Source organism: Pyrgilauda ruficollis, unplaced genomic scaffold (assembly GCF_017590135.1).
Source record: "Pyrgilauda ruficollis isolate IOZ18807 unplaced genomic scaffold, ASM1759013v1 scaffold25, whole genome shotgun sequence".
NCBI lineage: Eukaryota > Metazoa > Chordata > Aves > Passeriformes > Passeridae > Pyrgilauda > Pyrgilauda ruficollis.
In genome coordinates this window covers 2689641-2704157 of record NW_024523822.1, presented here as the reverse complement: position 1 = coordinate 2704157, position 14517 = coordinate 2689641, and the positions used below count along the sequence as shown (strand labels likewise).

At 46.2% G+C, this 14517-nt stretch overlaps 1 protein-coding gene across 1 annotated transcript; it reads right to left on the bottom strand.

The window, feature by feature from the left end:
• Nucleotides 1-10467: 10467 nt before the first annotated feature.
• Nucleotides 10468-11781, bottom strand: HTR1A (5-hydroxytryptamine receptor 1A). Its single transcript, XM_041470831.1, has one exon. The coding sequence runs from the start codon at nt 11719-11721 to the stop codon at nt 10483-10485; it is 1239 nt and encodes a 412-aa protein (XP_041326765.1). The 5' UTR covers nt 11722-11781; the 3' UTR covers nt 10468-10482.
• Nucleotides 11782-14517: the final 2736 nt, after the last annotated feature.

The window sequence follows — 14517 nt, the reverse complement described above, 5'->3', positions numbered from 1 at the left end:
CTAAATAAAACTGTCCCTACCCATGGCAGGAGTGTAGGACTAGATGACCTTTAAAGGCCCCTTCCAACCCAAACTATTCTGAGATTCTATTATTCTGTGAAAATACTTGCTGGATCCTGCTCCAGATAAAAATCTTTCATCTCTTAAGAGATGTATTCCAAGCTGCAGAATAGCACAGTCATGAAAAAGTGAAACATAACAATTCTAAAAATTGCCATACACAGTAAGATGAAATGCTTTTTTTTTTTTTTTTTTTTTTTTTTTTTTTACCAACAGGGGTTTTGGGGTTTATCCCTGTCAACATGGTGATTGAGGTATAGTCCATGTGTGTTAGTAGAAATAGCTGTGTAAAACTGAGGTTACAAAGGATGAGATTGACAAGTAGAAAGAGAGAAACCTGAAGAATCACTGGCTCCTGGTGGTCAGATAGCCCAGCTGCTGGTATTTAATTGACACTTAGCTAAACTGTGTGACTCTCTTGCTTGGACTATTTAATCTGAATTATTAGTTTTCTAATATTTAGCAGCTGAAATGGAGCAGCCTTCCTTCCTTCCTTCCTTCCTTCCTTCCTTCCTTCCTTCCTTCCTTCCTTCCTTCCTTCCTTCCTTCACTTCCTTCTGCCACTTCCTTCTTTCTTTTACTTTAAAACTTCTGCCACTCATGATGGCCATGAATGCTAAAATGAAAAATTCTGCTCTGAGAAAAGAATTTGGTACTTTTTCCCAGAGTATCCTGGTTCATCTGCTCCCCTGAGATTTCTCACCAAAAATTCTTGTTTACAAAATTGTATATCCTGAGACACAGGAATTTTGCCTCAGGCGTCACTACTGACACCTGTTTCATGCACACCATTATTTCAAAATTTTTATTAAATTATATCCTTAACATATAAAACCAATAGTATAAGAACACTGTCAAAATGTTTTAAAAAATCCAATTTTTTCTGACTTTTTAAAATGCCAGCATGAATGATGTGTCTGATAACTGATGCTTTCTTCATCTGACATTAGTGCTGCATGCAATTCATTCCTTCTTCCAGAGATTGACTATATCCCTGGGTTGTTTAACATTTGAATTTCATCCTGCTGCAATACATTTTTTTTATTAAATTTGTATCTGGTTGAGGACAGGGATTAATTGTTAATATTCTCCTGCATTCTTCTCCTGTACATACTGGAAAAAAAAAAAAAAAGTATTTAGATTCCTGTCAAATTTTTTATTTTGTGGTGAAATAGGAGAGGAGAAGGCTATATGGATTGTCCTGACCATTATTGACATCAAAGGATCAAATATGTCTTGTTTGCTGTGCCTTGTGATTCCAATCACAAGAATATCTTCATTCTTGGGAAACAGCACTCTTTTTATCAGTCTTTTAGGTTTTCAGGCAAGTTCAAGCCAAAACTCATTTCCTTCTGGATGTGCTGCCTATCTCTTGCCCTTCTGGCTGTCTCCTGGTGAGCTTCTAAGCAGTCCCACAGAACAGTCAAATCGCCTTCACCAACAGGGGTCTGAAGTGCTACCACAAAGTAATAGCTCAATTACAGAATCACAGGATCACTAAGGTTGGGAAAAAACTTCCAAGTCCATCGAATCCAACTTTTGACCAATCACCACAATGTCTGGATCAGATCTTGTTAAATTAGAACTAACTTTTTTTTAAAGTAATGTATAAATTTTTTTAATCTGATAAATGCATTTTTTTAAATATCAAGTTACAATTTCAATATACAATAGAAGTAGCTACTTCTAGACTCTGAATTTAGGCTTCCTCAGACATGATCCCTTTTTGATTTCTTACCTGCTTCTTCAGGAACAGGAGGATGAAGAAGCAAGGAAGGAGAAAGATTTTGTTTTCTCCCTTCATCATCTACTCAAAGGCAAAGGGTAAGTGGACCCTAATATTGACCTTTGCAGTATTAGTGTCAGGGCTACTTCAGCTGTCATACCTGTAGCTTAACCAGAATAGCTCTTACTTTCTGGTTATATTTAGGATACACCTTGAAGGACGATGGCAGCCAGCTCTGAAGCTGTCACTGCCGGGACCTCAAGGGCGGGACTGCCTGGCTCAGGATGCATCGACCAAGAGACTGTGAGCTGCACTCCCTGCTTGACACTCTGGGAGGAATCCGAGGAGCTCGGTTTCACATGCAAACTCCTCAGTTCTTTGGGATTTGAATGCAACAAAGACAAGATTACCTCATTTGGAGAGGCTGGCACTTTGTGTGCACTTCCCTTTGGAATGAATTCCAGAAGATGTGCAGTATGTGGTACGGATATTCTCCTACTGACAAATTTTCATTACAGCAGCTACTGCCCCAGAAGTTGTGATGCCAAAGCCCAGTAGCCTTTCAGAATAATAATCATAGTATTTGGCTCTAAAGCTGTAGATTTACCAGGCTACTTTATGTTACAAGACCAAATAGGCAAAATTCTGCAAGTACATTACACAAAGACAACAAGAGGAAAAAATATGTAAATCTTTACATTGTCTGTAAAGACTGCTGGAATTTATATATGTGAATTATTTTGCTCTTTATTGTAATCTACTCTGTGTTACATTATTTCACTCTCTATTGTAATCTACTCTGTGTTACTTTATTTCACTTTTCTATTACTGCTACTTATCTTATGCATACCATAAGCACTAAAATCCACCCAGGAAATGAAAGAAAAAATTCAATTGCTCCATAAAAAATAAGCTTTTCACTCAAGGAGAATGCTTATCATAACCATCCATACTTGTTAAAACACAGCAGTAAAAGTTGATTGAATAATGAATGAAATAACATCCTCTTTTTCCTCACTTTCTATTTTATCAAACTCTGTAGGAAGTTCTTTGAATGAAATGTAATTATTTCTTCTTCCAAGATATGTATCACTATCCTTTTCTTTTTCCTTTTTTAGGAAAATACAGATGCTGAAAATGAAAATGTTTTCAAATCAAAGACGCAACTCATGACTCAAACTTTAGGTATTAGAGCAAAATAAATGCAGTCTATGAGATGCATCAGAAGGCTGTTGAGGTTCTCAGCTTGTTGCCGTGCAGGTGCATTTATGATTACTTCATTACCCACTGCTACTTTTCTCTCTTAGCAGGTTATCACCTTTGTCTTCAGCAGCTCAGTAAAGTTTCCTAGGGCACCAGTAGACTGACTTGGATATTGCAAGTAAATAAAAAACATTTTTTATTTCCAAGTGTAATTTATCTATTTGTTATTCACATATTTCTTCATAAATATTGTCAAATTACATATTCAGATAAGCAAATCTCTTTTAGTGAGAGTGATGCAGTTTTCTGTGGCTATTTTGCATAATTTCATAATATCAATATTAACAATATGTTATAGGACATAAACTGTGTTTGTGTTATAAGTCACTAAACATGGCTGCTATTTTACATTGCTTGAAATATTTTTCTCCATTGAATAGCTCATAAAGGAGAAGTTACCTATCTTTCATTTCAATAACTCAAATATTCATTTTATATTGCTACAGTAACCTTTTACAGCAAATCACATTCTGTTGTGACGCTGTTAAAGTTTGTAATATGCTCAAAAACATTCCACATACATTTACTTGAAATCCATCACTAAGCATTGTTTTGCTTATCCCTTCTAACAAAGCCTCTGATTTTACTAACAGTAAGGGGGTTGATGGAGAGAAAGAGAGAGAGAAAGAATGACTGGTACCTTCTGTCTCCCTTGGTGAAGCCAGGCTAGAAATCTGTGAAAATCTGATTTTTAAGAAAATTCTATGGAACTGCAGATGATAATGGGGTTTCAAAGGCAGATCTCACAGCAATTTAGCGGTAGTCAGTTGAAAATCTAGAAAACTTTAACTCAGCAATTTTGAGAAATTGACTGACTTGTGAATGGAAAATGGGGGAAATAAACCCTGAGGGCTACTGAAAATTACATTTTCAAGCAACTAGCTCAAGGATTTTCACAAAATTGTCTGTAACTGAAGTACAATGGGGAAAATTGCCTCTTTGACCTCTGTGGTATTTTGATTAAATGTGCACTTAACTGTGTCACAATAAGGTAGCATATCAGCTGGCTCAAGAAATAATAAGTGGAATTCATATCTTCTGCAATTCTTCTGAAGTCAATAGTATTCTTCAATGGAAAGACTTGATCCAATAAATGTCCTGACCTTTTGTTGTTGTTGTTGTTGTTGTTTCTTGGGGCTGGGAGATAGACAATGGATAAGATAATTCAAAGGCAGATGGAAAAGAGCTACTGGCTTGCACAAAGCTGGCAGTGGCTCTTAGCACTGGGTACAGAAAAGACAAAGAGCAAAATGTGCTGGGGGCAATTTTCAATGGACACTTTGACCTGATCAGACCCTCTTTGGCTCAGTGCTGGCCTGGCCTGAGGTTTATAATCATCTGCCCAATGTGAGACAGCAGCTGTCTTCATTTCAGGAGCATAAGTTTCTGAAAACATGTTTCAGTACCAAGTGTCCTCCAAGAAAACAAGCTGAGCTGATTCTCTGTCCTGAATATTTTCACTGTCTGGCCACTTCTTTCTTGCCTTGTTGACACTGAAATTTCAAAAAAACTCCTCTAGAGCAAGGCCCAAACAATATCACCAGCAGCTCTCCGCCAGAGCTTTTACCTGCACTTTGCTCATGTTTTCACCATTTCTGGATAGACAGGCAAAGAGGCCAGAAGATGATGACAACTGAATGCCATCAATTTGAAGGCAAGACCCAGCCAAGTATTTGTCTGTGTAAGACGTGACTATGCCACAATCTCTGCCTGAGATTGGTCTGGTTAAAGACAACCAACCTAACTTGACTACAGGCAGCACCTCTGAGTGTGGTCCAGCTGCTGTTTTGATTTGTTTGGATGTCTTCAAATCCAAACCACCTTCACTTCATCTGGCGCATGCTTCCAAACACATAATATTTACATGTAAATTTTAATAGCTTTCACAACTTGAAAGTTAAATAGCTTTCTCATATATTTCACAACTCCCTTTGGTTCAAAAATTTATGCTCGGACCATAGCAGTTCAAGCAGACAACCATTGTATATACTTTGTGTATATATATGTGTGTGTGTGTATATATATATATATATATATATATATGTAGATATATGTATCTTTTAGCATTCATTTTGATGTCAAACTCAAGAAGGACATTTTCTCTCTGAGCCACTTGAAAAACTGACTAGAGTATAACTGAACTCCACCTCACCAAGCAGATTTCACTTTAACGATTGGATTACACAAGGCATTCATGCCTGAAATGGTATAGCATGTGCTGTATGATACTCATTTCAGTGCATTCTGTACCATATCCATTAGACCTATGTCTCCCCACCAAACTCAGCACAGTGGGGATGCCAAGAGATAGGAACAAGTTACAAGTTAAAATAGGCCACAGACAACACCTTTATCTTACATCATTCTCATTGCTCCTCTGTGTACATAAGCTATGGCTCAGCTGTGGGTGTAAATAGCTCTGAAATGTGAAAGTCGATTTGAAAAGATTATATTGACTCTGCTTAACAGCAAAAGATGCTTCAAGTGCCTTTTGCTACAAACAATAAACAAATACATTATTACAATAGGAGGAAATACTGACCTCTGCTTGTGCTGGCTAGCATTTTCAACATGACTCTTGTACCTTTTTCAATTTCTTCAAGTTTGTTTTTTTGCAAGAAATGTTTTGGATTTTTTAAGAAAGAACTCACTGTATTAAACAGTTCTGTGAAAATTTCAGAAACTATGTGGATGGCCATGTGCCTCTGATTTTTTTCTGGTGGGAAGGAGGGTTCTGGGTTTGGGTTGAGTTGGGTTGAGTTGCTTCTTGCCCTATCAAAATTTTTTCAGGTTTAGTAATTTTTAAAATATTTTATAATCCATCTGTTTCCTATCCCTCATCTTCATTCTTCTGGACAATACTGACAGTCTGCCAAACTAACTTGGCACAGGCATTTGCAAGGTTGGAACTTGTGGCCACATATAAGTAGAGTTCTCTGTGTGCTTACGCATTTTTTTAGTCAAGAGAGATGAGTAAATCTTCTGACATGCACTGCCCAAGTCAAGAAACTACTCTGTTACGTTATATAGTTTAGAGTACATTCTTGCTGTGGAAAGGATTATTCACCAAAATTTTTTCCTTCCAGTCCAACAGCAGATAGGTCATGCTGGGGAATTGTCCCTGAAGTCACACTGGTTACTTGGAGAGAATATGAGCTCAGCTGTGAGCAGCAAGGTAAGGTGAAGCTCATAGCAGCACATACCCAAACAGGGAGACTTGGACTGAGATCCAAAAATACAAAAGACATTGTAGCTTCCAAAATTCTGAGACATGTGATCATTTCTAGATTTTGCAGAACACCAACAGGACTGTTTGCATGCTACATGATTGCCATTTTGGTTTTTCTCCAGCCATGTATAAGGGGGTCATAGTCACCTCTACTGTTAAAACAGAATCTCTGTTAAAACTGGGCAGCTATAAAGCAGAAATTCACTAGCATCATCATTTTGTTTCTTCTCTCTGGGGATGAATCACTTCTCTATGTGTTTTAGTGCAAGATTCACAGTGTTGTCCTGAAAAATGTTTGAAACGGCAGATTCCAGGGACCAGGTTTTTTTAACTGTGAGTATATTTAGGGACATTGGTTTGAGGGGTTTTGTTGTTTTTACCAGACATACAGCATGCTGCTGTCAAGATGGGACTGAGAGCAAAAGAAAGGCATACCAAGAATTTTATGTTGAAAATTTCTGTTTAAACAGATGAAATTTTATGGTCTCAAAATCTGTTTTACAGCTTGGATGAAACCACCTCAAGCCTACATGTCTTTTTCTTATTCCAATGTGTTCATCCCTCTAGTTCCAACCATAAATACTGTTGGCCAGTGTAAGTATGCTTCAATTGCTCTGCCAGCACTTCTTGTCAGATGTGTGATTCAGTCCCAAATTCAGCCTCAACTGGAGCCAAAGAGCAGAGAAAAACTAGAGATATGAAACTCTATTGTTTTACAACAGTCTAAAGAGGCAGTTTAAAGGAAGATAAGGTTAAAGCCTTTATGTCTGTACTTATCTTTGATATTCACAATTGACTCAAGTTGTTAAAATTCAGTTTTCTGTGCTCTTTTTAAAACATAAAATCTTTTTGCTTGCTATTTGGATTTCTCTTTATTCATTGTTTGAACTTCCATAGGACCTTTAAAACTGAAATTAACCTGTCTAAACTGCGAGGACGTTGCTTGTTTGTCGACCAAATAAAACACTGCAATTAACCACAAATATTGATTTAATGCAAAATTGATTTGAAAAACACTAAGTTGGTTGGGTTTTAGGGATTTGATTTGGTTGGGTTTTTCTTAAACTATAGTGGAAATTAAATTAAGAATTTTAAAATCACAGTACACAAAATCACAAACAAAAAGCTCTATATTTTACAGCAGGTCGTTTCCTCCACATTATGAATTTTATTGCAAAGAAAAAAAAAAAAAAAAAAAGAGGGGGGGGGGGGGGGGGGGGGGGGGGGGACAACAGAAGGAGGGAGAGCGTAAAACAAAACTGCTGAGAGAAACAGTCCCACGGAGTTCTGGGCTGGCTCTTCCGTCGTGGCTGGTGCAGCGCCGGGAGGTCGGGAGGAAGGAGGGGGATGCGGTGAAGCCTCCCCGGCGTTGGAGCCTGCGGGGTCCGGCCCGTGTGGCCATGCCACGGTCCGGAGGGAGGCCGAGGTGAGAGGCTGGTGGTGGCGGGCGCCGAAGCAGCGATGCCCCGCACCGCCCCGGCCGGCCCTGCCCCGTCCGCAGCGTCCTGCCCGCGGGAGCAGCGCACGGAGACCGCGCGGGGAAGCAGGAGCAGAGGGGGACAGGAAACGGTGTGTCTCGCCTGCTGGTGCCAGCCGAAGGCAGTTGCGCTTCCAGGCTCCGGGACTCCCCAGCAGGAGCCGGCGCGCCTGGGGCAAGACGGCGCGGGCGCGGGGCCCTCGTACCCCCGCCATCCGCAGCCGTGCAGCGCGGGCGGGCCGAGCGGACACAGCGAGCACGGAAGGGGCGCCCCTCTGGTCGCCCCGTCTCACGTGGCTCGGGATGTACCGGGGGCTCTCGGCGAAGTCGGGTGGCCCCGTCCCGTCCCATCCCACCCCGAAGTCAGGAGCCAGCGGGGTCCCTGCGCGGTCTATCATGCGGAACCGGGGGGCGGCCACGCTGTCACAACTGAGAGCGTTGCCGCGGAGTTTACAGGAAGCTTTACAGAGAAAAAATAATTATTTGGGAAAAGGCAAAACGTGGAGGAGCGACGTGAAGTCGGCAGGATTCAAAGAAGGAGGCACTGAGAGGAGCAAACTCCTCCTGTGCTGGGCACAGCAGCAATCTCCCCACACCGCCGGCGCTTACGGGCCCTCCAGTCCTCGCTCCCTGCCCCGGGGGGCCCGCCGCTCTGCCCAGGCCCACCCGCCGAGCGAGGTGCTCCCAAAGTCACCGGGCACCTGAGTACTCAGGAGAAGTTTCGTCTCCCTAATCGCTCTAGGCTAACTCCTCTGACACTACGACACTTAGAGAACATCGAGGACGCGTGTGGTTAGGAGTGATCAAAGAAGAGATAAGATCAAAGATCACTTTAATTGCGAAAATGAGGCCAAATAAGATTTTCAGAAAACCAGCTACATATCGGAGGTTGTCAAAAGCACTATTTTCGTTTAATGTAAGCGGTTGAATTTCAGAAATTACTGGACACTTACATTCACGTGACACGTATTTCACATTCTCTTTTACTTACAAGCAACACAGATTACACAAAAATAAACAGGAAAAATATATATATATGTATGTATATATATTTGGTCAAGCATTCATTCCAGGCAACCCGTCGCAGGGGTAAGCGGCAGTCGGCCCAGTGCCGGTATCCGGCCCGGCGCCTTTCCCTCCTCCCCGGGCCGAAAGCGACCCCAGCTCCCGGCCGCAGCCGGAGGGAAAGGCAAGGGCAGTGGAGGGGCAGAGGGGCAGGAGGGGCTTTGCGACGGGCAACGCAGTCCTGCCCCAACCCCGGGGCAGGCGGGGAAGGGGAAGTACACCGGGTTTCCCGGGGCCAAGCAGCTGGGCTAGCGGCAGAGGGGGTACTCTTTGCGGGCGGAGGCTTGCAGATCCGCCCCTGAGACCGGCCAGGTCAGCAAGGAGAACCCTCAGGACACTGCCTGCTTCTGGCCGTGGCTCTCAGACCTTCTCAGATTGGAAGGTCGTGCTTACCCCCGCCGGGGCTCGCCCGGAGGAGGAAAGAACCTGTCCCTTCCCAATCTGCGGCGAGATGCTGTTTTCCCCACCTGCGACTGCCGCTGGCTGATGCTGTCGGCCCCTCCCCTACTGCCACGGAGCACATGGCAATGTTTTGGTTTATAGGTTTGGATCGTTTTGTTGTTGTTTGTCTTTCTTTTTTTTTCTTTCCTTTTTTTTTTTTTTTTTTTTTTTTTTTTTCTTTTTTTTTTTTTTTTTTTTCTCCCGAGCAAAATGTGCCGCAGCTGACTGACTCCAAAGAAAGCGCAACGTCTCAGGAGAAACTTTCAAGCGGTTTAAGGGAGAAAAAAAAAAAAAAAAAAAAAGAGAAAGACGAAAAAAAAGAAAAGAAAGAAAGAAACGCTACTTCGCAGGCTGCTTGAACTCCCTGTGCCGTTGCGTGCTCGGTGTACTCAGGGACAGTCGCACGGCGCCAAGCCTTTCCTTGCAGGGAAACACTCGGTCCAAGGCATTTAAAAAAAATAATCCCCATAAATCTCCATATATAATGAGGCGTGCGGTTGGAGTTTTAAGTCCCATAATTTCCCTGTGTTGTAATAAAGGGAACCCCGGTGAACTGGCAGGTCCTAGCATACCAGGAGGGCTGTCAGGCACACGTAACCCGGACGGGGACGTTGCTTTAAGTACTTTGCAAGATTACCAAACACGGGCGGTTTTCCCCCAAAAACATCCACTTGAGGGTTTCACAAACAGAGATGCAACGCGCGCAAAGCTCCTTCCTCCGCTCGAGGAGTCGCCTTCAGCCTCCATACTCACACCCCCAGACCGAGGTCGGACCCAGCCCACTGCCGTCGCCTCGTAAATCCAAGAATAATCCCCGGTTTCCTGCATAGGGTGGTTTTGTTTTACCGATGCTACTCGGGCAGACACTGTGGTTTACAGCCACCACAAACAACGACCTGCAAACCCTAAGTCTACCCAGAATGATGGAGAGTGGGAGGGAGGCGGGAGAGCCGGCGCCCGGCAGCGGAGGCCGGGAGAGAAGAGGGCGGCCGCGGAGCCCTCCCGGGCCGGGCGTCCCCCGTCGTTCCCAGTGGAGCCCTGCCGTGACCCGCAGGGCTTATCCGGCGGGCGTAAAGCGGGTGACTCGGGCGGAGCGGGGATGCCGAAGTCCCCCGCCCTTCGGGAGGGCTGTGCAGGGCTGGGAGGGGGCACACTGCGGCTCGGGGCAGGCGGGTGGAGGAAGTAACAGGACCACATTGCCCCGTCCCGGCGCGGCGGGCTTCACTGCCGGCAAAATTTGCACTTGATAATTTTCTTAAAAGCACTTTGGAAGTCTTTGTTGAAATAGGCATAGATAATGGGGTTGAGAAGGGAGTTGGAGTAGCCCAGCCAGTTGATGACTGCCCCCAGCCACTCGGGCATGTAGCACTTACTGTCACAAAAGGGCAGGACCAGGGCCACGATGAAGAACGGCAGCCAGCAGAGGATAAAGGTGCCCATAATGATGCCGAGGGTCTTGACAGTCTTCCTCTCCCGGGACAGAGCCATTCTCCGTTTGGCTTCCGTGTTCTTCTCGTTGCGCCTCTCGAAAGACGGCGGCGGTGGGGAGCCGCACGCCTCGCTGGGCAGCGGCAGGTGAGTCTTGGAGGAACTGTTGCAGTGCTGGACCTCGATGATCTCCAGGGCGGTCCCGTCCTGGCCCTGCCGCACCGCGCCGTTGACACAAGCGCCGGGCTTGGGCTCCACAGTCCGCCGCCAGCCCTTGCCGGGCTCCCCGTTGCCTTTCTTCACGGTGGCCGGAGAGAGAGTGAGGCAGGTGTCGGCGATTTTTTTCTTCTCTGCTTTCTTTACTGTCTTGCGGATCCTAAAGCGTGCCGCCTTGAAGATGCGACCGTAGAGCACCAGCATGAGAAGAAGCGGAATGTAGAAGGCGCCGAAGGTGGAGTAGATGGTGTATCCGTGGTCCTTGCTGATGGTGCAGGCGTCGGGGTTCGAGCGGTCCTCCGGCGTCCTCCAGCCTAGCATGGGCGGGATGGATATCAAGAAGCCGATAAGCCAGGTCAGGCTGATGAGCACGGCCGCCCGCCGGGGAGTTCGCTTGTTAACATAGTCAATGGGGTCCGTGATGGCCCAGTACCTGTCCAAAGCGATGGCGCACAGGTGCAGAATAGAAGAGGTGCAGCAAAGCACGTCCAGCGAGATGAAGATGTCGCAGGTGACCTGCCCCAGCGTCCACTTGTTCAGCACCTGGTAGAGGGCCGCCATGGGCAGCACCAGCACGGACACCATGAGGTCGGTGACGGCCAGCGAGCCGATCAAATAGTTGGCCACGGTTTGCAGGGAGCGCTCCAGGGCGATGGCTGCGATCACGCAGGCGTTGCCACTCACGGCGCACAGGATAAGCGTGCCCAGGAGCAGGGAGGTGAGCACCTGGTAGCCCAGGGTCATCTCGGCGAGGCCGGGGCCGCTTGTCCCCTCGGGGGAGCGCGCTGGGGAGGTAGTATTGTTGGTCACATCCATGCCGGGCGGGGGGTGGGGGGGATCGCTTCAGGAGACAGACATGGGAAGAGATGCCGGTCACTTGTGTGCTCCCCTGGCAGGAGGCATCGGCGCCCCGTGCGGTTTCGCCACGCCGGGCACCCCCCGCTCCACCACCCCTCCCTCCCCTATATAGCGCGGCGGGAGGCGGCCGGAGCTCGGAGGACGGCGGCTGGCGGAGCCGCCCCGCGCCCGCCCATCCCCGCCGCCTCTGCCCAGCGCGCAGCCCCGGCGGTGGGGGCGGCCCTCCTGCCAGCGCTTGCCGAGATTCTGCCCCTCGCTCTGCCGCTCACCCGCGCCGCTCCCCCTTGCTCTGCCTCTCCGCGCTCCCCTAGCTTTCTCCCTCCCTCCTTCCCTCCCTCCCTCCTTACTCTCGCCCCTCCTCCTCCCCGTCGCCCCCTCCCCTTCCGCGGTGGTCTCGATGGGTTGCCATCGTCGGCTGGGCGCAGATGTCATTCCTGTTCGCCCCCTCCCATTTGGAGGGACACCGCGGATAAATTCTCCACGACTCCCCCTCCTACCCCCCGCCCTTTACAAATCGTTCCCCAGCTCCGCGGCCGGCAGCGGTGGCTCTGGGCTACCACTGAGGACCAGCGCCGGGATGGAGGGCAGAGGAGGGAGGGGAGAGGGCATTCTGCGAGCAGGCACCGCCGCTGCGGCGGGGGCAGCGCACGGCCGGGCTGCCCGGGGCCGGCGGTGCCGATCGCCACCTGCAGGCCGGCGCTGGCCGCCCGAGGGCGCGGCTCCCGCGGGGCTCGGCCGGGCGCCGCCGGGACAGGACCGGCCCGGCCGTCAGGCTGCGTCCTGCCCGGGGAGCGGCGGCGGCCGTGCGGGCGCAGGGAAGGGGAGCGCGGGAGGCAGCGCTCGTGTGTCTCGGGAGGGACCCGTGTATGGCCCGACAGGGCTCCCGCTCAGCCGCTGATTAGTGCTGAAGCGATGGAAGCCCAGCTGGTGATGGCTCATGCCCCTGCCGGCCCGCCCGGTGCCCCGTAGAAGGGCGGCATTGCCCCTCGTCCCTTCCGACGGGCGAGTTACACACTACAGCGCACTAGAGAAACGACTGTCCTCTCACGGCAGTAACGGCAGGGACAGCAACAAAAAGAAGTGATAAAAATTACTAAAGAAATCCCAAAACAGAAAACGTTATATTTCAGTCCGATAGGAGGGGAAAACTTTGTGTCTGAAAGTGAAATGAGAAACATATTACTGAGAACAATCTTAAATAAAAGAGTGTCATATTGGCATATCATAAGCAATTCAGTTATTATCCAGTAAATAGAATTAACAGTCACAAACCTGGGAAGAATCTGTTATTTAAAAAAAAAAAAAAAAAAAAAAAAAAAAAAAAAAAAGGGGTTTTTTGGTGTTTTTCGGTGATGTTTGTAGGTTTTCACTCTGTCCGTGAAAGGCAAACAAAAGTTCTCCAACACAACTCTGTAACAGGTTTTCTACTATCTTGCAGCTCAGTATTTTTTGTGATCTTTCATTCTGCTCTGTAATTCTGCCATGCAAGCGCAGTAAATGCAAAAAGCCAAAAAATTGCTTAACAGGAAGATTTTCTGATTCTGACTTGATCAAATTTGAGATGAGGTTCACAGATTCTACTTTGCACACCCTCAGGTTTCCTTCATCTTCTCTCAGTCAACACTTCAAGATGAATTTGCAGCTTCAAAACATTTGGACAGATTCCGGCCAGTTCCTTTTTGCGAGGGGTCGAGACTGCATTTCTCTGCCCTTAGGCTTGCGATCCCCTCCGTAATTGACGAAAGCATAGAGATTAGCTGGATTAGTAGATCAGAGCTGCACCCTCGCATGCCTTTTGTCTCAGCCGATCGCACTAACATTTACAAGATGTGTGTCCTACTGAATGAAGACTTAATGCTGTTGAGACACAGACGAAATGTAATCGATATATAAGTATGCATTACGGCTTCACTAACACCTATTTTCTTTTTAATGTCCCCTCAAATGCATGGCACGGTTGACTTCTAAGCAACTACCTCTTTAAAGAGTGTTTTCCTTCCTTGAAATCAAAGTTTGTGCTTCTTGCTGTTTAGTATCAGTAAAATAAAATAAAATAAAATAAAATAAAATAAAATAAAATAAAATAAAATAAAATTATAAAATAGAGACGCAAGTCTAAGACGCAGGGAAATTTCACCCAACTTTCTTGTATGGTGGTGGATAAGTCATTAGCCTAATTAGATTATCTGGAAATTAGCGTTTCAAAGCCACAGGGGATGCAGGCTCTTGGGGAAACCGTTTCCAGAAATGTTTTGCGCTGACACGGCCAAGTGAAGTCAATCCCAGACACATTTTGGCGAGAAACCCAATGAGAAAAGGTTGACAGGGTCCTTTTTCAGCTGAAATATTTTAAATCAGCTTTAATTTTTTAATTTTTTTTCAGGGTTTGAAAGTAATTTCTCTCTGAATTAAATTGAGGAGCAATTTAGGCAGCCGTGGATGAAGGGGAGGGAGTAGGAGGTGGAAGATGTAGAAGAAGGGAAAATTCAGTCTTTTGATGTGAGAGTGTCTTTAATCCTACTAAGCATTTAAACACCAAAATTCCACTAAAACTTTTAAGCAACCAAATGATGTCCTAATGTCTTTAGATAACCTAAGTAATGTTCCTAGGGAAATTCTTAAAGAAAACCATATTCTCATACAATCCAACCTGACCTGGGAGTAAATGAAAGCTTAACACTCACAGCCCTAAAGAGTCAAATTAAAACATTAATATTATTCAGTTAAGATATAGCTGCAGCAAACAGGGGGGTC